We start from the raw sequence: 27,458 nt of genomic DNA, 5'->3' as shown, positions 1-27,458 counted from the left end.
CTGATTTGACCAGGGAACATGTTCTTCCATTGGGCATCTTGCTGGGATTACTGTCTCCTGGAACTCACTTTGAGAAAGTCTGGCCTACAAGGGACTACTGAGGACCTGGGTTCGAGTCTTGACGTGTCCACAATTCCCTGTGTGTCCCTGGGCCAGTCATCTTTCCCTGGCCCTCACCGTGTGTGCTGCAGGAGGGTGGTCCCCAGCCTTGGAGGAGTTGGCTTCTCTCAGCTCCACCTGCTTCTACTTAGGAGACAAGGACTTCCATATCCAAATCTGGATCTTGACCTTTGCCCTTCCCTTTGCACCGAACCTGCTGCTAATTCAGAATCCACTATCCAGGTCTCACTGATTTTTCTTCTAAGCCAAGAGCTCTCTTGCTAACTTATTTCACTCATCTGGAGCCCTGTTCTTCCAGGCCAGAAACCTGGGAGTCATCCCTGATTTCTCCTCCCTTCTTCATCCCCTTTGTTAGTACTTGATCCCCTACTTTTATGAAGTGTTCTTCTTTGATGTTCTTTCCAGCTGTTTCTTCTCTAGGGTCTCCTTTCGTCCAGTCACTCCATCAAGTTTATTTCATCTGTGTATCAAGCCCCTTTCTGAGACATGGGTCCCCCAGGCCACTCCCTGCTGCCGTCTGATTTGAGGCTGATTTTTTCAACACTGACCTCCCCAACACACACACATCCCTCTCCCCCAACTAGGCTAGGACCAGGGAGTACCTGTCCAGGGCCACCCAGCTGGGAGGTGGCAGAACTAGGCCTTACCGTCAGGATTCTGAGAAAGTGCTTTTTCATCCATGCTCTCTGATCCTCACCCCTGCCTGTCAGGAAGTCTGAGCAAGAATTACCCCATTTCTACTTTACAGTTGAGAAACATAGAGGGGAGTGTGTCCTGGGTGGGTGAGTGCTTCCTGGGGTGCCCAGCACTCTGGGTTTGCCCGGCAATGAGGGGTTTCCTGGGATGGTCATGCTACTGCTGGCCATGGTGCCCAGTGCTGGATGTGAGTGCCTCTTCCACTGCCCCACAGCCCCCGGGAGGAGATGTCTCTTGTGGCTGCCGCCTGTGGCCTGGCAAGTTCTGTGGCAGGCTAACTTCTCCTTCCTCCACCTCTCTAGTTGGCCCCATGATGATCGAGTTTAACATGGCTGTGGACCTGAATCGTGTGGCGGAAGAGAACCCGGAGGTGAAGTTGGGTGGCCGCTACACCCCCAAGGACTGCGTCTCTCCTCACAAGGTGGCCATCATTATTCCTTTCCGCAATCGGCAGGAACACCTCAAGTACTGGCTCTATTACTTGCACCCGATCCTTCAACGTCAGCAGTTGGACTATGGCATCTATGTTATCAACCAGGTGAGGTCTGGGAAGATGGAGAGAGGGAGGGCGTGTGTGTGTGTGCACGCAAATACATGAATAATGAGGGGTGAGGGAAGGGAAGTGATTTCCTCACCCTTTGGCATTTTACAACCCCACCACTACCACCCTCCTTATCTCACAGAGTTCACACGAGCTGAGTGCCATATGAGGTGCTCGCTTGTTGCTGTCAACTCTTTTAGGCAAAGGAAATTGCTGGGGGTTTTGATGCTTGTTTTGTTTTTTTGGAATTAGGCTTCCAACAAAATTGAGAGAAAAATGGCAACCCTAATTCTCCCCAAATAAAGCACCAGTTGTTTCCTGTCTTTGGGCAGCTGTGTATTTTCCTTTTAAGAGATTAAAAACACCCATTTAGCTGTCAGACTTTCAGGTAACTTCAAAATTATCCAGTCTTACTGCATCTTCTGGGGGCACGTGCCGGAGACTGCGTGCTTAGTTCAGACCTGAATGCCAGCCCCCAGCAAAATACCTGGGAGGTCTGACTCATCCACCGCTGAGCATCATGAGGACTGGGCCCGGTCTGAGAAAAGAGAGCTTCTCCCTGCGTGTCTGATCCACGTGTGTTTGGGGCTTAGCCCTGCTTAGGACACTAATGTTGAAGATGCGTCAGCTTTCGTCACTTCATCATGACCTGGAGAATCAGATTGATCTAAGAGCTAGTTTTTGGGAAATAACGTTGGTTATTTCCAGTCTGCTTGAGAAGCATTATTATTTATCCAAAAATATAACTTTGGTATTTCCCATTTATCCCAAATACTTTAATTTGTATCTTTAGACTGTAATCTCCTAGGTGCAATGACACATCTAACTTACCTGTGTACCAAATTTCATTGAAATTCATCTGAAAAGACTGTATGCCCATTTCTAAAAGGCCCAGTGTCCATTTCATTTCAAGACAAATTCTAGATCTGCTTGAGGTAGTGAGCTTGTTGGTAGTTGACAGCTTCCGTCAAAGTTGTGGGACTTTGTGTGCCTTCACTCGGACCAGAAGGGAAGCGGGAAACAGCAATGTGTCCACCAAGCGTTTCTGAGGACTGCTATGGCATGTTGCTACACCAGTTGCTGCAGAGAGATTCTAAATAAGTGTAAGATCCCAGTTCTACCTGTCCAAAAGCTTCCATCCCCACTTATGGCAAGTGGGACCCTTCCAGGAGACAATTCGTTAACAATTCCAAACAGCATGTGATTGGATGGTGGCTGCCAAATGCTTTGGAAGCTCAGAGGGAGGAGAGAGCAATGGCCTGAGGAACCAGGATGTGAGCTAGGCTCTAAAGGCAGGAGGGAGACGTGGGCCTCTCAGCTGGGGCCAGTGAATGGGGACTTCAAGGCAGAAAGGAGCCAGATCGAGGCAGATCGAGATGGCCATTGGGGTGGGTAAGCAGCAGAGCTTATAGGGCCAGGTGAAGGAGCTGAGTCTGTTAGGCAGGAGAGAGCAGAACAACCCTGTTATTACAAGGGAACTGAAGCTCAAGGTGGGAGAGCCGGTGGCGAGCAGACCTCTCGAGGCTCTTTGAGTCCCTTGACGTGGCCAAGACCAAGGCCTGGACCAGGGCCCTGAGAAAACCTGCAAGCAAGACAGCGAGACTTTTGTGGCTCGTCTTAGAAGAATGTTGGAGAATGTGAGAGAGAACAGGTAGATGCCCTGCAGAATCCAGGCCACTTCAATCCAACAAGTATTTGTTTAAGAAAAGCCCTGTCCTCAAGGAACACTTGTTTGATGCCAATGAGCACATGTTGATCGTGGCAAGACTCGAGCCCGTTATTAAAGCAGTGGCAGTGAATGCCTGGAAGAGGAAGCCACCATCACCAGGAGCCAGCAGGGATTACAAAGAACGAGTCGTGCCAGCTGCATCTCTTTTCTCTCCTTGATAGTTATTACACCAGTGGATGAGTGATAGACTGTAGACCCAGTGTTGTCACATCTTACTCATCAAGGCAACTGACGGCCTCCGGCAAATCTGCCTGAGAAGAAGATAGACAGCTGTGGTCTGAATGGCATACAAATTAGATTAAAATACATACTTGGGTGAAGAGAGTTAGTGATGATGTCATGTTTTTGAATTTAGGTGACTGTGGTCAAGGAAGACTAGAGGAGAAGATGCTAATGCATAGATACGTTGTATTTTAGGTGATTGGAAGGCTTCCCTGTTTAATTGTAAAGTCAAAACAAATGTTGGACCAGTGAAAGTTAGCCACCATCTTGAATTCCTATGACACGATTTATCTAGATAATTCCCAGGCTTCAAACAACACATTTCCGAATGTCCTATACCAGCTATGTGCTCCTCTCTGCCCCAGTCCAAGCTGGTGGAGAAACTAAACAAGCCAAGATAGACCATTGGCACCGCTGTGCTGGCTAACACTGGACACTGCCTGAGTTTGGGCTTCTCCAAAAATGTGCTTTCCAAGATGGAGATCTGAGGCCAGATGCATTGGAGGAATGCTGGGTTGAACCATGTGAAGTGGGTCCCACTCCTGCAGGGCTGTCAGTGTGCTATTGCGTGCACGTTACAGCCTCCAGAAGTACTCAGCACGCCGTGGGCTTTCTGGAGCTTGTCTGGCTAGAGAACTGTTTGCCATGAACCATCCTAAGTGATGAATGTTCTGTGGAATCACACTTTGGGGAAAGCAGGCAGCATCCCCCAACCCTCCTGTTCTCCCTAGGATGCTGAGAACCCCTCATTCTTCCTCCTGCCCCACCTGAAACTTAGCATCGGAAATATTTTAGTTTTAGTTTTTCAAACGTATTTACATCTTTTTTTTCTCTAGTCTTGTCAGTTTCATTCCCTCCCCACCCAATCCACATTTTTTTGCCTCTTCATCTTTTCCTTCTCTTCCGAGGGTTAACTTTCCACCTCAGGAGAATCTTTCCCCTTTATCTCCCTCTCTGCTGGTTAACCTTGTTTCTTTTGCTCCAGCTCCACCCTGATTATTTCTTCGGGAAAGTATGGTCTGGCTTTCGGATAACCAAGTCAAAAAGAAACTTGAACTCTGCCCCACCTTTCTGGTAAAGGATAGTATCTGTTTGATAGCTATAAAGAACATGTAATAAAGTGATGACAGGAAACGTAAGAGGTGGAAGGAGAAACACTGGGAGTACACCCATTTCCAATTTAGGAATGTCCCGTGTCCTCTGTTTCATTACTATGCTGTGAAGAGAAAGAAAGGGAGTTCGTAGCATCTGGCTTTGACCTTTGTGTACTGTTCGTTGAGTAGCAGGCATCGTTAGAGCCTCTCAGCGTCACCCTGCTGTCATTTTGAGTCTTCCTTTGTCAGCCCACCCCATTTAAGATGAGAGAGAAAGATGCTTAAAATAGGAGGGGCCTCGAAGACATCTAGTCCAGGGGTTCTCAAACAGGGTTTTAAGAACCGAACCTCCTTCTGCCCCGTTAAAATGCTACACAAACCCCATCTACAGCGGGTCACAGTGGTGCTGTTCTACTTGAAGCGGGGCCTTGTCCCATCTCCGCCCCCTGACTTCCCTCCTTCACTCTTGGCTGGAATTTGCCTGGACCCCTGAGGCCAGATAGTGCTAGAACGTCTCCTCTGCTTCACTGGTGAGGAAACTGAGGCTTAGTGAGGGGAAGGGACCGGGAGAGAGTCACATAAGTAACCGTAGGGCTGCAGCTCAGACTCCTCCCGCTGCATCAGCGGTAACTCTCCTCAAGGCCAGCCAGTCGCCTCTTAGAGTGTTTCTCAAAGCCAGTATCCAGGGCGGGGTTCTGGCTCTGCCACTTCCCAGCTTGGTGACCTTAGACTTGAGTTCCCCAGACTTTGATGGTTTCCTTGTGGGCAGGAGAGCAAGGTGTTAGTACTTACTGCATGGGGCTTTAAGCACCTGGCATGCGGAGAGCCCTCAGTAAACATCAGGTGTTACTGTTGATTTGAGCACCCCCCCCCCCCCATTCCTCCTGCCTGTTTCCGCCGCCCACTGCTGTGGTGAGACACTCTTTATTGCTCTCCCTGCCTCCTGCTTCCCTCACTCGGTACCAGTGCCGAGACCCTCTCTCGCATGTGTGTGGCCTCCGTGGGGTCAGAGGAGAGTGGATAATGACACAGAACAGAACCGTCAGGTGACAGAATCTCAGGGGATGTAGGGACTTGTCAGGCTACGAGCTTCTTCAGAGTAGGGTCGTGTCTGAAGCCCCACACAGGGCTGAGCTCTCACGGGCTTTTGTGGCTTCTGCCCCTGCCCTTATTAAGCTGTTAGCCCGCTCCATTCACCAAAACAACTTAGGTCTCACGATAAGTGGGAGTGGGGAGGCTTCCCAGGTACGATGGAGAACAACAGCATTGCTGTGTGTCCTCGGAACTCCGCTCTACTCCTGCCCCACCCCCCCCGGTGTTTGAGAATCCCAATAGGGTTCCAGCACGTCCAGCGTCTTGGAGCCAAAGGTGCTTCTCTGAGGCACAGTTGTCCTACCCGAGGGCCAGCACTGGGACCCTGGTGCCAAGGTGGATATCATAGCAGGTTGGCAGGTGCACGCGGCACTTCCTCATACTTTAACCAGGAAAGGAAACTTCAAACCACCCAAGGTGAAGGGAAGGCAGGTTGCCGCCTGGCAGCATTAGCCCTAAATAAGAAATACAGGATGGTTGTGTGATTAACCGCCATAAAAGTTACCCAACGGGTGAGGAATGCAGGCCCAGTTGGCCAGGTGGGTTTGTAATAACCTTGGCAGCCCTTTGCCCCAGAGGAAGCACCCAGGACTGGTCTCTCCGATTCTGTTTGTGTGTCCTCTGACGCCTTTCTAATCCTGTCCATGTCATGCCCTCTCTTTACACCCTTTAGTATGTCCCCGCCACCCACAGGCAAGGGTCTGAAGGGTCTGAGGCCCTGAGCTCAGCATCTAAGCCCCTCTGCAGTCCAGCCCTGCCCTACCTCCAGCCGCTTCCTCCTCAGGCCCCCTTCACACCCTTTATGCCACAGCCACACTGGAGTCTCTGTCTGCACCCAGACACACTCTCGGCCTCCTGCGGCCCCCTCTGCCCTGCTTGCGTCCTTCCGTCTCCTACTTTCTCACTTTCTGGCCACCATTTATGGCTTTCAACCTTTTTAGCTCCGTGAAGCCCTGCAGTGGAGCTGACTTCTCCCTCCTGGCTGCTGCCAAGGCCGCTTGGCGCCTTCCACTGAGGGATGATGAGCTGTGTGTGTGCTCACCCCAGCTGTGTCGCTCAGGTCTGACTCCCTGTGTCTCCCTGATCACACGGCTCTGTGCACAGGCCAGTGCTCCGTCAGGGTTTGGAGCCCCGAGCTGCACCCTGTGGCTTCTGCCCACTTACTTACACCCTCTCAGGAGCCCCTGCTTCTGGTTCTCTGGCAAGGTCTGTGCCTCTTGGAAATGAAGCCTCCTTTCCCATTGAGGCCAGGTCATGACCCTTGGGAACTGCACAGCCCCTCCCCAGGAACTCTCCCTAACGCCTCCTGCACCTTGCTGACCAGAGCAGGCTGCCTGGGGCACAGCCCTCGGGTGACCTCCCTTTTCAGGAAAAATGCAGAGAACCGACTTTAGCCCTGTGGTTGTGGATGGTCATAAAACTTCTTTATGGTCCTTTGGACCGAATCTCTTTCATGGTCCCACTTTGAATTTTGACACTAATCACTGCTCCATGAGGCAAATGGGTGGTCTCATTGTTCCTGCTGAGGGAAGGCTCGAAGGTAAGTAGCTTGCTCTGCTCGGGTCCCGTGATGGGTGGGTGACCGAGCTGGGAATTGCACAGAGATCACCTGAGGCCTAAGGAATGCCCCGCCTGGCTGTGTTTATTCCCTGAACACTCGATTCCCCTCACCAAGCAACAGCTCCACATCCACTGGGCGACGCCTCAGTCCCGCTGGGTCTGGACAGCGGGGCAGCAGCTTTTGAGGAGCAGCCTCAGCACCCACAGGAGTCTTGCCCTGTTGTCATGCCAATAGGTAACCCCTGGCCTGAAAGGCTTGTGGGGAGCAGAGCGGGGACCCAGCTGCTGCCTGAGGCGTCTTTGTCTGACTTTGGAATTTTTTCCCTCTTCCTTTTCCTCTGGGCACTGTTGGGAGGTGGTTGCAGGCTGCTCATCTGGGGCCAGGTGTGGGTGGGTTTGGAGACAGCCCTTTGTACCCTCAGTGAGTGAGAGCATCTGTCACCAAACCCCAGCAGCTTATCTCTGTCACTGGGCCTGGCATGTGGTCCCTAAAGGAGGCCAAGAAGAACTGGGGTGAAGCAGACTCATGAGTCCACCCCATTGTGGAGGACAGCTGCCTGAGCCTGTGCCCCATGCTGGTTTGCTTTCTGTCTTGATCATCTCTGTTTCCCATCCCTGTCCCTGCCTTCCATTTCCTCCCCAGCTCTCAGCGCCCAAGTCAATGTTTGTAGGAATGGTGCACTGGAGGGGCGGCACCGATGCTGTCCTGCACACCCCCTTCCTTTGGGCACCGGACCTTTTGGAGCCTGGGGCCCAGGAGGCCTGTGGGAGGGTGCCTGTCCCAGTACTGCTTGTGTGCTGCCCTAGCCATTGGTCATCACCTTTGCTGTGTGTTTTCCTCTCTGTCTGGGCCTCTCTGTTCCCCTGGGGAATGTGTCAAAGCACTTACAGGTACTCACAGGCTGGTAAATTGCCTCCCTGGACTTTGTTCTGGGAAATGCTATTTTCTCTGCTCACCGTTGACTTCGTGGGGGAACGAGGAGTTCGTCTCTGCCCTGGAGCGAGGGTGATCAGAATGGGCCCTTTTCCTTTGCAGTCTCGACACTCTTCTCCCTTGCATCCATCCTTCTCTCTTCTTTCTGTTTCTTTTTTTCCTTCTCTTGGGGGCCTTTCGCCTTTACTTGTTGATTCTGTTTGTAGCAAAGCCAGCTGAAGGAGGAGCTCCTCTCTGTGATCTGCTTATTACTCTCCACCTCCCTCCTCTTCTGTACCCTCCACCTCCTAGAGAGAGAGAGAGTGCCGACCTTTCCACTGCCGTGACTGCTGCTGCTGCCGCCACTGCCGCTGCCACCCTGGTAATGTCCACACGCCCCACGTCACACCCAGATCCCAGGCCCTGCTGGCCAGGGGGAAGCTGTGTAAATAATCCTGCGAGTGTGCTGTCCTCGGGCCCTGGGGTCTCCCAGGCCAGGCCGTGGTCTCTGTGGGCTCGCTCGGACGTGCCAGCCCATTGTGTAGAGGTCTAAGGGACTTTGCCTTAAAGTTAAGCCTTGGTTGAGCTCATACTGTGTGCACATACTTTCGTTTCCTGCTTTTTTCTTAAATTCTGTATCATCAGCATCTCCCTGTGTTATTTCATGGTCTTCATAACTATCACTCTCCATGCCTTCATAGTCGTTGAGCATGTCGTTCCACCGTAATTCACTTAACCACTCCTATCAGAAACCATTTAGATAATTTCCACTTTCTCACTTGTGTAAATAATACCGTGATGAACATCTTTGAGCTTGAAGCTTATTCTGTGTTTGCTTCTTTCATATTTAGGATCGTTTCCTTGGGCTAGATTTTCAGATGAAGGATTATGGGCTCAGAAATTGTTTAAACATTTCCATGGTTCCTAAGATAAATGGCCAAATGGGTTTCTGAAAGAGAAGCCTTTATTTTCTAAAGTGATTCTCTGCAGAAAGTGAGGTCTCGGTGCCTCGGGCCTGGGGAGAGAGGCAGACATCCTGATGTGGCTCCTGTGGAACTGGGGTTCAAGAACTTTCCTCTGTGCTCACCTTGCCCAGAATTCCTGTGGGGCCATTCTGTTAGCTCAGTTCTCCCTGAAGGCAACTTATGACTTCTGATGTGTGTTCTGGGCAGGCAGAGGCCAAGGATATGCTCCTTCTTGTAAGTATTACTTCAGTAAATAGAAGCACTCCCTCAGCTTGGTCCCTGACCCTGGTGGGCTTGTGTCCTTTGATCACAAGGTCAATAGCTCAAGTCTCACATCCAGGTTTTGTTGAAGGCCCTGTCCAAGCTCAGGGCAACCATATTATTATGGTTAAAAACCAGAGGCCCAGCTGCTGTGAAGTCATGGGTGAGTGGATATTAGCCCTCCACAAAGTCAGCATTACTATCATTCCAGGCCCTTCCTGGTAATTCTCTGGGGATCAGCTCCCAGCCAGTCTGTCTACCACCCCAAGGTCCATGCTTAGGCCTGCAGGTCGGTCCTGCCACAGGACCGCCCAGTCAGAGCTCCCTCTGCTTTCCCATCACCTCCTCGGCCCAGGCCCTTCCTCTTGGTGTCTGAGTGGGCACAGAGAAGCACACTCAGGGTGTTGCCCCACATATTTCCGCCAGCTGCAGACCTGCCTCTGGATCTGCGGGGTTGAGAGCCCGGGGTAACTGCAGGCATGGGTGGGTGGTGGCTTTGTGATGGGCCAGAGCGTGTGTGCAGGAGCAATGTTGTCTCTTCCAGCACATAGAAATTCTGATTCTTCGAGTCTTGACTTGGGGTTGATGTTTCCAGCCCCATTGTTGCTGTGTCTTTTGATGGAGGAGGGCCAGGGCTGGTCCTTCCCTAAGCCATCATGGTTGGGGCACATGTCTGCTGGTGTTCATATGTGGTCCTGACCTCCAGGGAAGGCAGGTGTTCTGACAGATCTTCTAGAGATTGCTAAAACTTAGGCTGGGGGGGCCATGGCTTTCTGTAGATGGTCACCTGTCCTCTGTTGCCATCAGGAGAAGGCTGCTCTTGCCTTAACCACACTCAGAATTTGCCTGGGGATTAGACCAGACTCTGGCTTCCTGAAAGCCCCACGGAGGTTGCTTGTGAGTGCAGTGCGTGTCCAGGGAGCAGGTGAGGCAGGAAACGGGAGGTGGAGCCCCTGCCTGAGCCCTGTGGGGAGATCTCCTCTACTTGCCCACCGTGGCTGCCCAGTCTCTGATGTCTCTCATGTGAACCATGCTACAGCTTCCCAACTGGGTTGCCTGCCTTCAGCTGGGGGGTAGGGCACAAATCCCTCCTTGACATGAAAAACATAATCCTTATTTAAAACCTTCCACAGGGGCTGGCCCCATGGTCTAGTGGTTAAGTTTGGTGCGCTCCGCTTCAGCAGCCCAGGTTTGGTTCCCAGGCGCAGGCCTACACTCGTCGGTGGCCATGCTGTGGTGGCAACCCACATACAAAAGGGAAGAAGATTGGCACAGATGTTAGCTCAGGGCGAATCTTCCTTAGCAAAAAACAAACAAAAACCTTCCAGAGCTCCCTATGGCCTAAATCAAAGACATAGCCTGACTATTTTAGCAGAAGTTCCAGCCTTGCTCTCCCACCATGACTCAGTCCACACCCACCTTTATGTCTGGCTCTGGCTTCCCCATTCTGTGTTTCTTGCAGGTCCTTGAATGTTCTCAATGCAATTGCCTGCTTAAATTAAAACTCCTTAGAAGCAGGGCCTGTGTCTTTTCTGTAACCCTACCGCCCAGCATGAAGTGGACACTCAATGATACGAATGAATGAAAGAGAGAGAGAGAAACAGGGCACTCTGATCCTCTCCTGTCTCTGGGGCTGGCTTTTTTCTTCCCTTCTTTCTTATTTTTGGTAAACGCTTTATTGAGATATAATCACATACCATGCAATTCACCTATTTAACGTGTATAATTCAGTAGCTTTTTGTGTATTCAGAGTTGTGCATCTATCATCACAATTTTAGAACATTTTCGTTACACCAAAACAGAAACCCTGCACTTCTTAGCTACCAAACCCTCCATTCCCCCAGCTCTAGGCAACTACTAATCTACTTTCTGTCTCTATAGATTTGCCTATTCTGGACATGTCATATGAATGGAATCATACAATATGTGTTCCTTTGTGACTGGCTTCTTTCACTCAGCATGATATTTTCGGGGTTCATCCACATTATAGTGTATATCAGTGCTTCATTCCCTTTTATTGATGAATAACATTCCATTGTATGGACGTACCACATTTTCTTTATCCGTTCATCAGTTCATGGACCTTTGGGTTATTTCCACTTTTTAGCCAGTATGAGTAATTCTGCTGTGGACACTGTGTAAGTTTTTGTGTGGACAGATGCTTTCATTTCTCTTGGGTGGACACCCAGGAGTGGGATTGCCAGGTCATGTGGTAACTCTTGTTTATCCATCTGAGGAACTGCCAGACTGTTTTCCAATATGGCAGCACCAGTTTACATTCCCACCAGCAGGGTATGAGGGTTCCATTTTCAGTAGACATGCTACCTGCTCTGTTATCTTTTGTATAAATGAGGGCTCCAGAGTTTTTGAGAGCCCTAGAGAGCCACCTGATGCTTAAGACATTTGTCTCTGCCACCCAGATCTGCCAGAAGGGCACCGAGTTTGCTGTGGGAAGTATCTGGTGGCAGCTTCTTTCTTCTTTTCTCTCCTCTAGGGAGCTTTGCCTTCATGCCATGCCTCCCACCTCAGGTCTCCTCATTTGACCCCAGGCCAGCATGCCTGACCAAGCCCAGGCTCCTGTCCTTTCTGGACTGGCCATCGTTGGCTCTGCTTGACTGACTGACGCACCCACTCTCAGAATTGTATGCACAATCATAAAGGGTTTACAGGCTTTTCTGTGAGCTTTGGTCAGTGGGATAGCTGCCCTGTCCACCTATGGGAATGTTATGTCGTTTTTGGCCTGCCTTCTTTCTTCCTGTCCTTTCCCGCAAGAGGAGCCAAATGCTCTAGAAGGAAGGGAGAAGTCTGACTGTCATCTACCAACATAAGATGGAGCCAGCACTTGAAAAACTTGGCCTTTCACTGGCTCCCATTGCACAGCTCCTCTTCACCGAGGGGGACTCCCCAAGCATTTCACACGTGTCTAAGGTCTCTCTCTCCTCTGCTGCTATTGAGACTCTAATCATGTGAGCCACAGGCTAACTCACTTAAAACTTAATCCTTTTTAGAAACTCCCCCACCATCAGAGAAGCAGGATTTGGGAGGAATCTTGAAGCTGTTTGGGGAGGACACTCACAAACACTAGCGAAGGAGAAGTCTCCAAGTTGGATCTCTGACCTTCAAGATGGGTGGGAAAACCTGCTCTTGTCACAGTTATGGTAGCTGACGTTTGTTGCCAGGCAGTGTGCTAAGGCCTTTTCATGCATTGTCTCATTTAGTACAACTCAACCTGTTGTCATCCCCATGACCAAATGAGGAAACTGAGGCCAGAGGTGTGATTTGCCCAAAGTCACATAGCTAATAAGTGAAGCAGCTGGCATTCCTGGGATAAAAATGCACCTGTCTGTCACAAATGCGTATGTGGCTTGGCCGGATGGTAGGTGCTTGATAAATATCCACGTGAGTGAATGAAATAGCAGATGCACTGGATGAATGTGCCCAAGGAGGAGGGGCAGGAATGAGGGCTGGGTATCTTCCCGCCCCCTGCACAGGAATGAGCACCTCCTGTTAGTGGTGGCAGCTGATGGACTTGCCAGGGCCTGTCTTTCTTATCAAGAAAGTTACCCAAGGTATTATGCCATTTCACCCAAAGAAGCCTAGAAGCGACTGTTCTGTAATCCCAGGGGAGAGAGGAAGACACATACTTTCCTTATCTACCGTTCTGGTGTCCTGGGGGACTGGTAGGTAATAACACCTGTGAAAGTGTGCCTTGCCCGCCCCCTCTCCCAGGGTCATACAGGTGAGGCCGGGCTTGGAGGAAGTGTGGGAGGAGTGATAGATGGTTCAGGTTACTTTGGAAAACTGCCCGACTACTTGTAAGTGTGGGCTAGACACTGGAGCGCCTTATTGAGTTGAAGGAGCTGCTGTACCACACGTGGGAAAAGGGGAGAACGAGTCTGCTCCTTGGGTTTCTCCCCCAGGCTGCTCTTGTTCTTGGGGCTTGGCTCCAGAGGTGCCTGTTCATGGTTCCAAATATCCAGTTCCTGGGAGAAGAAGAATGCTTAGTGTGGTCTCAGTCAAGCATCTGCTTCCATCCGTCACGGTCAGCAGGCCAGGTCCTGTGGTTCAGACGTGGCCACCAAGAGCCCCTTGCCCCTGTTACTGGGGAGTGTTACAGTGGGAAGGGAGCATTGGGCAGCCGCCCGCAGGGATCCCGCTACACAGGTGTGAAAAGGCTTTGTTGGGACACTGCCCTTTCACTTGTTGGAAGAGTGTTCAGTGGGCTGAATTGTGTTTGAAAATGCTGAGAGCTAGCTCTTCTAGGGTCTTCACGGACCTGCAGGTGCTTTCCGTCTACAGGTGCAGGCTTCTCTCCCCATCACAGGGAGGGAGGAAGGTGTGGGAGGAATGAAGCAAATCTGGGTTGGGGTGAAGGTTGTTACAAGATTGTTGTGATGATTAAATGACAAGCCAAATGTGTAAAACACTTATCTTGTGCCTGGTATCTCATATCCCCCGAATGAATATGTGGTAATAATGACAATTACAGCAACTTCATAGTTTTCATATGCAGTTTTTAAACTTGGAACTACTTTTTGCCTCACAACTTTCACAGAATTAGCTGAAGGCAGAATTCTAAGTGCCTCTTAACTGGTGGAACAGCTAAAGAACACAGTGTGTGCCCCTGGGCGTGGCCTTCTCCTTTGACCCTGCGTGGATGGAAAGCTTTGTCATGGACTGAAGAAAGGAGCTCTTGCATAAGAGTTTCCTTAATTTGGTTACTCTTCTCTTGGCTGTCTTCTCTGACTTCCTGGTACTTGTCTTTCTTCAGTGGTTTGTTTCCCTGAGTCACCCGCCCGAGGCTGGGCAGCTGTGGTGCTGTCTGTGCTCTGAACTCACACAGGCAGCCTTGTGGAGCTCAGTACCCAAGTCTTCTCCCAGCGGCCTGGAGAGAGGATGTGGGGTATCCCACTTTTGAGCTTGTGTAGTGGTTGCAGGGCCTTGTGGGATACTTTTTCCCCCAAGTAGAGGGCCCTGATCTTGTTGATCCCAAGAGGTACTGAGAAAGAACACTACATGAGGATTCCAGAGTGTTGTGCTCTAGTCCCAGCTGTGTCACTTATGTGGCCTTAGTTTCTTCATGACATTGTTGGGAGGATTCTGGTTAGAATGAACGCACATGTGTGGAAGGGCTTGTGAACTGATAAGTGTAAGGGTGCTGTTACTGTCCTTACTAACCTGGGGCCAGGGGAGTTGGTAAGAGCAGAGACCCATGGTGGTGACCCTGAGGAGCTCCTTTGAATGGAGCTTCCCAAAAGAATTGCAGCCTGCCGTTGTATGTTGAAATGTATCCATCAGTCTACTCATCCATCCATCCATTCCACCATCCATCCCACCATCCATCCAGCAGTTATTTATTGAGCTCTTATTATATGCCAGGCAGTGTTCTTGGTACTTGGTGAATAAAACATAAAAAATTCCAGCCTTTGTTGAGCTTACATTCTAGTGAGGAGACTGAAAATAAACAAGATAAGTAAATAAAATATGAAGCACCTTTGCACCAACAAACTTGGTTCTTCGGGACCGAGTGGTTGGCATCCTGAAGCAGGTGTAGTCCTCTCTCTCTTACACCTTGTTTCTCTCATGATGTGTGTCACTCTGCTTCTCACCCGACATTGGGAGCACTGTGAGGGCATAGGTTGAGTTGGGTCCACCACATTGCTCTGGTGTCTAGTTTAGTGGCAGACACCTGAAAGGTACACAATGTGGTGATCAAACCATGGTCAATCATACAAAGAGGGTAGAAGTGGAAAGTGCTATAGGCACCAGTTTCTTGGGTGTCTTTCCCGAAATTAGTCTACTTATAGTATGTAAATAAATGGCACATATGTGTAAATGCCTTTTTACCTAACAATACTATCTTGAAGATCATTTCCTTTTAAAGCTTCCTTATTTTTTTAAAGAACCCTATTCTATTATATGAGCTCTATTGCATTATATAGGGATGCTGTGGTGTTGTTTGTATCCTTTAGCTGTGATGAACACTGCATGATGAACAACGTTGTTCATGTGCCATTCACACATTTGCAAGTCCTACAGGACAATTCCTAGAAGTGGGATTGCTGACTCAGGGCATACCATTTGGCATTGAATTTTAAAGTGAGGGCAGAAAAATGAGGCCCAAGAATGGACTAATGTCCACATGTAGTGGACAGGTCACCGGTCTCTGTGAGTATTCTGCTCAAAGGCCTTCTGGCGTCTGATATTGCTGCTTTTGTTTCTGCGCCAGGCTGGAGAAGCCATGTTCAATCGTGCTAAGCTCCTCAACGTGGGCTTCCAAGAGGCCTTGAAGGACTACGACTACAACTGCTTCGTGTTTAGCGACGTGGACCTCATTCCCATGAACGACCATAACGCCTACAGGTGTTTTTCGCAGCCTCGGCACATTTCTGTAGCAATGGATAAGTTTGGATTTAGGTAAGAGAGGTTCACCAGGATCTGCAGAAAACATGTTTGTCTCTTACATGACGACTGGGAAACGCTATTCCTCCTGCCTGGGAGTGCGTCCTTAGGCTCTGAAGGAGAATGCCCTCCTCTGAGAACTGGGTGCTTTTTAAGCCCAAATTCAGTTATTATTTGAGGAAGAAAGTGGAGTCCAGAAACGCCTATACCTCTGCACATCCAGGCAAGAGAAGTTTTTAGGTTTGGGGTGGCTCTCATCTTCAGGCTCCAAATAGATGCTGGATTTCCTCACTTTCGTTTCTCTCCCCTTCCCCATCCAGTTTGGGAAGCAAATTGAAATCATTTTCCCCCAGTAGATTCTTGGGTTTGGATACCTTGGCAAGAGTTCCTTGGCACTTTAAGAAGGAACATGATTCTGTTTGTCAGCAGAGCACAAGCTTCTGCTTGAACATTAGGGCCTAAACTTTTCCACCAAAATGCCCCTAGTGAGGAGGCCAGCTGACGCCTCTCCCCAGGGACAGCAGAATAATCCAAAGCATATTGTCCTAGGTGGAAAATGGCCTTGTAGACCATTTTTTTAATCTTAAAAAAAAATAATGTTTGCCTTTTGTTCTATAGTTTATCCATTTGTATTAACATAAAATTGTTTTAAATCACCTGTCAGTGGACTAATCTGACCTTTCCCTTAGTGCTCTAAGTCACCCAAAGCACCAGGAAACTGTGTGCCAGGTACCCTGTGTCCTGGGCGCCCTGGTGTAGGCTGTCCCACAGTGTGGCGGTCTGGGGCTAGCCAGCAGTCCTTTGCTGTAGATACAACTACTTTCTTTCGGGCTCATTTTATTCTCATAATTTCTTTCTATCCTCCGTTGCTGGGAGTCTGAGGGCTGTGAGATGAATACAGGGATGCTATGAAGTCCTTCCCCAAGATCAGCTGTACTCGGGCCCTGAACTTGCTGTCTTAAAGGGGAAATTTGACTGTACACGTCACTCTGCGCCTGCACCCACCTACTTCCCCTGCTCCCTGTTTGTGTCTCTTCCCTTTGGGGACAGGCTCATGCCCTGACCTCTCTTCATTCCTGCCTTGGAGTGGGGTGGTGACCACCTAATTCTCTACCACAGCACCATGTCTGTTTTACCCAGAACCAGTTAGGCTTGGAGGACGGGGCAGGTAGGTAAGAGAAACCAGCAGAGACGGCAAAACCAGATCTTGTCCACTCGGCATGTTGTTGCCCTTGAATGGCTAAGAGTCCATTTCTCTAAGAACCTTACTATGAAAAAACCTTACTGGCCTGGCCACCTCTGGTCCAAACCCTCACATCACAAGTGCAGATTGTAGTGTGAGGTACGCCGAAGGGTGGATGACTTGGTGCCTAAATGGTGACACCTGATTACTGTTAGATTCCCTTTAGGTCATTGAAGCAAGGCCACTAGGGATCTTTGCTTAGGGATACCTGCCATCAGAATTCCTGAATGTATTGGAAAATAATAATTGCATCTTTGTTTCCTATGTTCTGTATGGTTTGGCTGACGTCCCCCTCGAAGTCTGAGTTAGAGTTTGCCCTAATTTGTGTGACGGGTTTTGTTCTCTTCGGGTTCCAGCAAGAGCCTGAGTGTGGTTTTTGGAGCTGTACTCAGCATGATCACAAAACCACAGCCTTTAGAGGACCCACAGGAAGGCCTTTGCCTGGCCTCTGGACACATCCTGATTCTTAACATTTCTCATCATGCTTCCTCTGCGTCCCTCGGGAGTCCACGATTCATAACCACTGAAATGTCAAAACACAGAAGGTTTGGAAGGATGGGAGAGCCCAGATGCCCTACTGCTTGAAAATCAGTCAAAATAGATTCACCATCATACATTTTGCTAAGTCAGGATATGGTAGATATTGCCAAGAAAATTTTATTTTAGCAAATTTTCAGAAATGCTGTCTTGACTGTTGGGGTCAGTGTTCAAGCCAATATACCTCTGGAAGAATGAAAGCTAGGCTAGTAGATGGGATGGGGGTGGGGAGGGTGGGCACAGGGAGACTCTAAACAATCTGAGTTTCCAGGACCCCCGGAGAAGGGCTTCGTGTGCAGGAGCAGGGCACAGGACAAGCAGATTCCGGGGCGGTGCGGAAAGACTGGTGTATGCTCTTCTCACTGACTGATTTTCTAGATAACCGCAGAAGCAACACAGGGTTCTTAGAGAGGTGAAGATTCTACTTTTTGATGTCGGTGTCTTCTTTAAGATAATCTGAGTCTGATATAAAAACCAAACAAAGAAAACCTTCATAAATCTCCAATTAAAAAGTTCCAGAGAAGGGCCGGCCCCGTGGCCGAGTGGTTAAGTTCACTCGCTCCACTTCTGCGGCCCAGGGTTTCGCTAGTTCAGATCCTGGCATGGACATGGCACCCCTCATCAGGCCACGCTGAGGCGGCATCCCACATGCCACAACTAGAAGGACCCACAACTAAAATATACAACTATGTACTGGGGGCGGGGAGGCTTTGGGGAGAAGGAAAAGAAAAAAAAAAGAAGATTGGCAACAGATGTTAGCTCAGGGGCCAATCTTTAAAACAAAAAAGAGGAAAAGTCTTTAAAAAAAAAAAGTTCCAGAGAATAAAAATCACTTTTAGAAGTGTTTATGTTTTGAGCAAGCTTTGTTTTGAAAAGTCACAACCTGCTAACCCCTGGTCCTGTGTGTGTGTCTTTCCCCAGCCTCCCTTATGTTCAGTATTTTGGAGGTGTCTCTGCTCTAAGTAAAGAACAGTTTCTCACCATCAATGGATTTCCTAATAACTACTGGGGCTGGGGAGGCGAAGACGACGACATTTTTAACAGGTAACGGTCTCAACTTTGATCTCCTTCTTCCCTGTCTCCCTTCCCTTCCAGTCTTCCGATCAGTGCTTGGTTATTCGTCAAGGATTGACCCTCGGGAGGGGTACGGCCCCCATTCCCCCGGATTCTTAGGTGTGCCCTGGTATAGGTCTGAAGATGGCTTTAGGACAATTAGCTTCTGTGATAAAACTTGGGTTCTATGAGTATGCAGATTGCTTATCCAGCATGAGCTTAGTGAGCGTCTGCTGTGTGCAAAGCACTGTGCCAGGCAGGTCCAATGGGGGGACACTGAAGCCCTGGACAGGGTGTCCCGACAGATGCTCGCTTGCTTCCACAGCACCACAGCTGGCAAACACTGGGCTCGTGTGATGGTGTCCGGGGCTGGTGTGACATCACAGACCTGAATGGTCGGAAAGATTGTGGGGAGGGAGCACTGAGACAGATACCTGAAGGTGGAGGGACTAGAAGGATGCGTGGTTTGGGGAGCGGCTTTCTGGAAAGATAAAGGGCATAACTCTTACTCTGTACCTACTCACTATGCCAGCCACCAGATCAGCACTGGGGCTGCAGGGGAGTGAGGCCAGAAACTTTGAAGTCGCCCAGGACCAGCCAGTCCTGCCTCTTAAGTAACTATTGTATTCCTGCTGTCAAGGCTTTAGTTTTGGGCTTTTTCCTGCCCCCAAGACCTATGCAGAATCTTCCACCCTGCTCTGGCTGACTCTGGTCTTGTTCCCTGCTCTCCATTTTTACACTGCTTGTCAGAGAGACTTCCTGTTGGCCAAAAACCTTTGGGAAACACTGCGTATTTTATCCCTTTCAGACACCGGCACTGCTGGGTGGGATGCTAAAAACTCTGAGAAGCCCCCCATGATGTAGCCTTTGCCCTTCTTTCCAGCCTCATCTCTAGCCACTTCCTACCTCAGACCCTCTTCATCATCCCCGGAAGCTTGTGTTGTCCCCTGAGGGCGCTGTGCGCACTCTCGCCTCCCTACCTTTGCCTGTGCTGTCCTGCTGCCTGAAATCCTCTGGCAGACATCCCTTCATCTTCACAGCTCGGCTCTGCCTGGTCTTGCTCAAGTGGAGTTAGTTGCTTCCCCTCTGTGCCCCACAACCCCAGCTTCCCCTCCTCACCTCCGTCCTGGCACTGATGACCCTACATTCTAAGCTTCCACACTGTACATTCTGTGAGGGCAGATGCCCCCAGAGCCTGACACGGAATCGTCACCAACACAGACTGCAGAACCATTGCTAAAAGGACACGGGGGCTGGAGTTGAAACCAGGGCCACTCCAGGCTGCGGTCTGGGCCGAGTGAGACCAATCAGCAGGATGGTGGATGGGCACAGTCTGGCAGCTGGGGCTCTGGGACCCAAGCTGGTGGCAGCTCTATGATGCTGACTTGTCCCTTCACTCCTTGCAGGTTAGTTTTTAAAGGCATGTCTCTATCTCGCCCAAATGCTGTGATCGGGAAGTGCCGGATGATCCGCCATTCGAGAGACAAGAAAAACGAGCCCAATCCTCAGAGGTGCGTCCTGCTTTCGTTTACATCCCTCTTCCCCATTGAGGAGGGGGCGGGCTGCAGGAACAAGGCTCTGGAGGCCTCAATCTCCAGGCCTGAGCGGGGAGTGGGGAAGGGGTCAGTCCATGGGGCAGGGGAGAGTAGAAGGTAGGGGGGTGGGCAATGAAGTACAGACATTTAATGTTTTTTCTTAAGATTTTTGTTTTGACACCAACCCTTTGCCTTTTTGTGGCTTGTAGGTTTGACCGAATTGCACACACAAAGGAGACAATGTTCCTTGATGGTTTGAACACACTTTTCTACAACGTATTGGACGTACAGAGATACCCGTTGTATACCAAAGTCACAGTGGACATCGGCACACCGAGCTAGCATTGTGGTACACTAAAAGAGACCTGAAAATGGCCGGGGACCTCTACTACGTGTCTCTGTCAGTCTGCTGGGCTGGTCGCTCTCATTCTTCCCAGTCAGAGTGATAGGGCTTCCCAGCTCATCATTCAGATGCCTTTCCAGATGACCGGAACTAGCGGCATATTTGGCCCCCAACTTGGCTCGGCATGTGACTTCTTAGCTCTGCAAGGTGTTTGTCAGTGTAGGAAACATCAGCCTTTGGGGGGTTCTCAGCGTGTTCCCGGTGTCTCCCCAAAGAATCAGAGCTGTACACAGCCCCAAATTTGGTGACTGTGGGACTCCTTCCCAGCGCTAAACTGCTAATCTGTTGTGAAATACGTAAGAATTTTGCTTTAAATTGTGGTATTCTTGTTACTTTATGAAAAATTGGAGAGTGCTGCTGAATTGGATTGTTGTGATGTTTTTTGGTCGTCACATTTTAACAGAAAAACACACGATGTCAACCATTCTCATTTCACCCCCTCCCCTACCTTCTTTCGGTGGTATGCGACTATTACAATCACTGAGTCACTGTGTGTGTGTGTGTCTTTTCTCAGCAAAAGAATTTTAAAACTTGAGCCTTAGACCTTTGGTCCAGCTAATGTGGGAATTCCCGGGCAACTTTAGCCATCAGAGCATAAGCCTCGGGTGTTCTCACATTTAGTGGCCTTTCTCCAAATTGTCTGATTTCTGAATGTAAAGACTTTTTTAAAATAGCAGTTTGTAGTATTTTAAAGAAAGAACAAATCAGGTTCTAATTATGACCTAGCTTGATTTTGTGTTGATCCAGATTTACATAGCTATTTAGTCTTAAGTCATGGCAATTTATTGTTCTGAGCATGCTATGTAAACTTGAATTTCCTATGTATTTTTATTGTGGTGTTTTAAATGTGGGCAGGGGACTGAACACTTTTTAGGGGAAAAAATACTGTATGCTGTAACGGCCACTAACGGGCCTCTGATGTAGCTGGCAGGCTAGGTTTTGTGAAGAGCAAAGTCTCCTTTGGGCCCTTTGATGAGGGCAAGGCTTCTGGTCAGGCCGGCAGTACCCTGCCCTGTCGGACCTCTGGGGACACTGGGGCCCCAGCCTGCTGGCCAGAGCTCTCCCCCTCCCCACCCTCCCCAGGCGGGCAGGGCAGAGGGAACCGCCGCCTCCCGGACTGACCCTGGGACCTCCCTTCAGGGCCCTAGGCTGGGGGGTTGTAAGTGATAGCACTCAGGTTGTTTACTGGCCCTCAGCCTGGGGAGGCAGAGAGAGCCTCGTTCTGGCCCCTGGAGCCCTGGGCCCCCCGCTCGGCTCTGCTGGCCACGCCGCCCGGCCCACCTTGCAGGACCCGCTCTCCCTCTTCTCCCCTTCCTCCCTCCCCATTTTCAGTTCCTTGGCCTCTTGCCTGTTCCCTAAAACTTGCCTATGGCACTGAGGGTCAAATAGACTATTCATTCTCCAGCAGGAATGTGCCTTTTAATTAGAGATCTAGAAAGAATTTCAGCTGAACCCCCTACACTCCCCGAGGACCACTCTGGTGCCTGAGGCCTCCCATTCCCCCTCAGGTTTGCAGCAGGTGCTTCCACTCCTGGGAGGCTGCCCACGGCGTGCCTTCCCCAAACCCACCTCTGCGGGGCAGAGGTGTGGACTGCCTGGGGTGAGATGTGTGCACCAGTTCTTAGCTCTGGGCGCCCCTGCCGGCTTCAACCTGGGCTAAGGATGGAAGATTCACCTGTCTGATCCCAGGGCTGACCTTTCAGCTGGTGGCAGCCCGGACCCCACCACTGCCCTCCTGGGAAGCAGGTGTCAGCGTGGAAGCTGAGCTACTGCCCAACCCCAATGTCACCTGTGCCTTTATCGCTCTGAGCATCTCAGATCCTAACTTGATTCTTTTTCCAGAAGCCTTGGTATTGGTTAAAAATTATTTTCCACTGCAGTAGCAGCTGGGCTATGCAAAGAGTATTCCCTCTGTCAGCGCCCCACTCCTTCATAGCGATGTTAATAAAACTAAGAAGGATCGCCCGGGGAGGGAGTTCTAGGAAATACAAAGAATGACGGCCTCTCTTTCTGTCCCCAGATCCTGACTTTTCCAAAGTGCCTTAAAAGAAAGCAGACGAATACCCTAGGTGGTAACTTCTTTGTTACTTACTTTATTCTTAAAACAAAATTCTGACTTTTTTTTTGTTTCCTGTCACGTTTCCTTCATGTTCCATTGGAATAGTTAAGTATGTGGTTCCTTCTCAGAACCAAGGGCAATCCTGCTTCACTGGTGTGCCATTTGCTGACCTTGTGGTGCTCTCAGGGGCCGCCTGGGCCCAGGGCGAGGCCTCGACGCCTGCCGGGCTCGTGAGATTCTGCAGGTCCTCTCCCCTCCCTGGGCGGTTCTGGGCTGAGGGTTCAGGGAGCGTTTCCTTTACCTGGAAGTTGTCACCATGAAGTTGTCACGTGCTGTGTCTTTCTCTCTTTCTCTCCGTCCCGTTGCTGGTGCCCCTGTAAAGAGGCTTTTGGGAACGAGTAGAGGGCAGAGGTGGCACAGGAGGGTAAAGGATGTGCTGGTGCTGGCTCAGCCTGGCAGGGCTCTGCTGACCTCAGGGCCGGGCACAGCCAGGATGGCTGTTTTCCTGTCCCAGAGACCTGTTGTGCTGTGTTATTTTGATTTCCCATTTATGCAAATGTATGTATTTACAATTGTAAAGGGGGGGGGGATGTCTGACCTTAGTGTTCCAAACAGAACTGTATTTTTGCCTTTAAAATCCAGTGATATAACTGGAAGGTGAATAAATGACCTTATCTTTGTAACTGCACGTGGTTTCTCTTCTGATTTAGGGGGTTCGGGCTCCTCCAGAGCCGGGGGGCAGTGATGGGGCTGCCTGTGGGGAGGATCTGAGGAGAACAGAGGTCTGGCTCCGGGCCTGCCTCGCTCAGGGGGTGGCCTTGGGGGCACTGGGCGGGGGGGAGGAGGTGGCATCTCGCCTGGCTGTGTTCCACACGGCCCCTGGGGTCAGCCATTTCCCATCTGGGCCTTATTTTCTTACCTGTCACATGGGAATAATAACACATTGAGCCTTTTTGAGGCTTAAAAGATGTGATGTCACCTGAAATTACACAGTGTTATAAACCAGTATGGCCTCAATAAAATGAAATTTTAAAAAAATTAAAAAATTAAATTAAAAAATTCATTAAGTTAAAAAAAGTGATATGTCACAGGTACTCACCACGTGGTAGCCAGTACCACTTCAAAGACCCTTCCACAGAGTTCTCTGGCCACACTCTGCTGTTTTCAACAAATGCCAGGATCATTCTGAGCGTTCTCAGAGGCATTTATACAAGGTGTTCGTAGGGTAACTCAAACAGTATTATCCAAAATAAGGTTTCTTGTCAGCCCCAGGACATTTAACCCCCTGTTCTAAAGGGTCTTAGTTGTGACCTAAAGACTTGAGACAGTAGGTGCCCTGGGCGCCCCCACCTCAGTGCCCCGGGGGTCAGCACCAGCAGCCTCTTACGTGCTGGTTGGACTGAATTGGCATCTGGAAGAAGTGGGCCAGAGGAACCCAGGGGGCGGGAGAGGTCGCCCCTGCTGTCCGGGCTCCGGGGGCCACTGGCCCTGCTAGGATGGAGCTGCGAATGTGGGACCGGTGGGACCGGTGGGACTGGTGGGACCTGGTGGGAAACAGGAGCAGGAAGGGCAACCCCTGGTAGTGCCCCCCAGGGCCATCTGGCTGTCTCTGCCTATCCCTGTGACTGCTGGACGGCTCCCTAGTGGCCTCAGGCTTGAGGGAAGGGCAGAATGATGGGGAGCCCAAGGCCGGATTCTGAGAGCAAGTCATCAAACAGAAGAGTAAACTCAGGCTCAGAGAGGGAAATCGACTTGCCTAGAGTCACAGAGCAAGTAGGAAGGCAGAGAGAGCCAGAAGTAATGATCATTGTCTGTATGGCTTCTTCTTGGCCATCTTCTCCAAACCCCTTGCTGGTGACCTGGCACCCATCTTGCTCAAGCGCAGCTGTCCTTGGAGTGCCACAGTCCTCCAGCTTCCAGTTCATCACTCCCTGGGACAACCGTGCCCTGCAGGTTCCTCTGCCTCACAGCCTGGATACAGGACCAGGAGCCCAGAGGAAGGCAGCAGCCACATGTCCTGCCTGGGGACTCCGCCAGAGAGGGAAATGAGGCTTGGCTGGCACAAGCCGCTCAGCCAGACCAACCTCATTTCCTGACCGGGTAAGAACTTCAGTTCCAAGGAGAAATCGGCCCCCAGGAATGTCTGAAGTCCCACCTCCTGGAAGAAACAAGAGGCGGGGAGCCTGGGGGTGTGGGGAGACTTGGTGGCACCTAGCACTTGCCGATCTTCTCACCTCCTTGACCACTCCCCCACCCTCCCCACACACAGCTGCTCTGTCACCAGCAGCAGACACTCCCACCTGGGGAGGTCCCACCCACACCCACCTCCCCGGGCACCATGGCCCGGCCTCCAAAGGACACCTGTGGGGCAGTGATTTGGCAGCCAGGTCACATTCTTCCATGGAAAAGAGGTACAAAGTGTGGGGGTCTGGAGCCCATCCAATCCACACTCACGACTTCTGGGCTCTGCCTGGCTCAGACTTGGTCTGGGTCCCGTGTGACACGGGAGAGACTAGAGACAGCAATTCTCAAAGAAATGCCCAACCCCAGGAGCCTGTCTTTGGCCCCCTTCCCTCTACCTTCTTCCCTTCCTGGCCCCTTGGAGCCTACCAAGGGGGTTCGAGCCCCCTCCCTCCCCAAGGTAGCCATTCCAAACACCTGGGCTCAGGTGATGCAGGGGGGTGGGGGGGAATGATGGGGAAACACCACTGGTGAGGTCCTGGGCATCCCAGAAGAGGAGCGGTCACTTACCCTGAGGTTCACCCACCCAACTGCCACACAGTTAAGCCCCAGAGCTGTGCCCTCGAAGAGGAACCAGGAGGATCCCCAGTATACCCGGCACGGGCATGTGTCTACGTGAGTAATACATGCATGGCAGTGTGTGTGGTCGTGTCGGCACGTGTGCCCACATGTATTTCAAAAAATTGAACAAACATTTGTAACACATATAATGCTTAGGATGAGCCAGGTATGTTCTCAGTGTTTTATAAGTAACTCATTTGACCTTCATAACAACCCTATGAAACAGGTACTGTTATCCCCATTACACAGATGGACAAATTGAGGCACAGAGCAGCTAAGTCAATTTGCTCAAGGTCACAGAACCAGGAAGAGGCAGCAGTAGGATTTGAACCCAGGCATTCTGGCGCCTCATAGGCTCATGTCAGGTGTGTTGCGCATGCTAGCCTGTACGCAGCTGTGCAGCCAGGCGCATCTTTGGGGAGGGAAGGGGGCTCCACTTAACGCAGATCCTACAGCTCACAATGCTCTGGAAGGCAGCACTGCGTCCAAAGAACCAGAGTCTTCTGTTCACAGGTCAGATCTGAGCCCCAGGCCACTGTGTTTCGTTGGTTCGAATCCTGGGCACAGACATGGCACTGCTCATCGGACCACGCTGAGGCGGCATCCCACATGCCACAACTAGAAGGACCCACAACGAAATATACAACTATGTATTGGGGAGCTTTGCGGAGAAAAAGGAGAAAAATAAAATCTTTGAAAAAAAAAAAAAGAGGAGGACTGGCAGTAGTTAGCTCAAGGCTAATCTTCCTCAAAAAAAAAAAGTTTAAATTCTGTATTATAAAAAAAAATTGTTAAAATGATCAATTTTATGTTACATATATGCTGTTGACTGATGATATCTCCCCCAAAATTCATATGTTGAAACCTAATTCCCAACGTGCTGGTATTGGGAGGTGGGCATTTTGGGAGGTGACTAGGTCATGAGGGTGGAGCCCTCAAGAATGGGATTAGTGCCCTTATAAAAGACCCCAGAGAGCTCCCTCATCCCGTCTGCCACGTGAGGCTATAGAGAGAAGGCACAGGCTGTGAACCAGGAAGCAGGCTCTCACCAGACACCGTATCTGCTTGTGCCTTGATCTTGGACATCCCAGCCTCCAGAACTGTGAGAAACACATTTCTGTTGTTGATAGCCATCCAGGCTATGGTATTTTTATTAGAGCAGCCCGAACAGACTAAGAATATTTTACTGCAGTTTAAAGGAAAGGAGGAGGCATCCTGTGGCCACGTCAACCTCGTCCCATTCTAGAGGTGGCCGAGTCTAGCGGCGAGTCCAGCAGCCACTGGAGATTTTGAGCGTGAGATGGGCTAGCCGTGTGGGGCGTGCCACCTGAGGATCATCGAGTCTTGGGCACTCGGCTTGGTTGCTGAATCCAGCTTCGCACACTGCCCCAGAGGACTGGCTTCTCAGTTGCTCCCTTTTCCCGAGACAAACATCCTTCCGTAAGGAAGCTAGATGTGGCAAAGCTGTGACGTGGGTACAGTTGTCCCTTGGCCAGGGGGGGCTTGGGTGGAGAACGCAAAGCCTGGACTCGGGCAGGATCTCATGGAGGTGCCTTCTCCCAGACTGCCCACTTGCTTCCCATTTACTGTTGGCAGAAACCAGGGGTTGAGCTCGAGGCTTTTGAAAGGAAGAAATGGCAAGCTGGGGCCAGATTACACCTGGGGATGAAAACAGTCACCTAGACAGGTTCTCTCTGGATGGGGAGGGAGGCCCCCAGGTGTGGGGAGGGAGGGCCCCAGGTGTCAGGAGGGAGAGCTGAGTTCTGGAGCTTGGAGGGCGGAAGAGATGGCCCTACGACTTGGCGTTGGTGAGGGAGCCTCCACCCCCATGTTGCTACGTTGGTACAACCCTTCTGGGAGTGGACTGAAGGGAAATAAATCTTATAAATGGAGCTATCCCTTGGCCCCACAATTCAGCTTCTAGGAATTTATCCAAAGAAAACAATCCAATGCACAAGGTGTATGTGTGGCAGCGTTTACCTGGGCACTGCTCGTGACTCTGAAAACATAGAAGCCACCATTAATGGGGGACTGTGCTAAGTAAACTCAGGTCCATCCAAACAATTAAGTGCTAAGTGACCATTGAGAATGATGGAGTGGATCTATATTTATCGATTGGAAAGAAGTCTAAGGAGAAAAGCAAACTACAGAATGATATTTCCATATATGGCAGCGAAACATGAATAATTTAGTACAGAAGTTACTCTGTAATTGTTTGTGGGAGCAGATGC

At 50.4% G+C, this 27,458-nt stretch overlaps 1 protein-coding gene across 1 annotated transcript in view; it reads left to right on the top strand.

Moving 5' to 3' along the window:
- B4GALT1 (beta-1,4-galactosyltransferase 1) overlaps positions 1-23,108 on the top strand; it is a 47,916-nt gene extending 24,808 nt beyond the window's left edge. The window contains exons 2-6 of the mRNA XM_046664171.1: positions 1,119-1,354; positions 15,423-15,610; positions 18,297-18,419; positions 19,835-19,939; positions 20,173-23,108. Coding sequence (XP_046520127.1) covers positions 1,119-1,354; positions 15,423-15,610; positions 18,297-18,419; positions 19,835-19,939; positions 20,173-20,305 — 785 coding nt within the window. The 3' untranslated portion in view covers positions 20,306-23,108. The remainder of the gene's footprint in view (positions 1-1,118; positions 1,355-15,422; positions 15,611-18,296; positions 18,420-19,834; positions 19,940-20,172) is intronic.
- The last annotated feature ends 4,350 nt before the right edge of the window (positions 23,109-27,458 follow it).

This window comes from Equus quagga, chromosome 6, assembly GCF_021613505.1.
Source record: "Equus quagga isolate Etosha38 chromosome 6, UCLA_HA_Equagga_1.0, whole genome shotgun sequence".
Classification (NCBI taxonomy): domain Eukaryota; kingdom Metazoa; phylum Chordata; class Mammalia; order Perissodactyla; family Equidae; genus Equus; species Equus quagga.
Note: the sequence above shows the minus strand (reverse complement) of the source record. Positions and strands in the feature narration are given on the sequence as shown.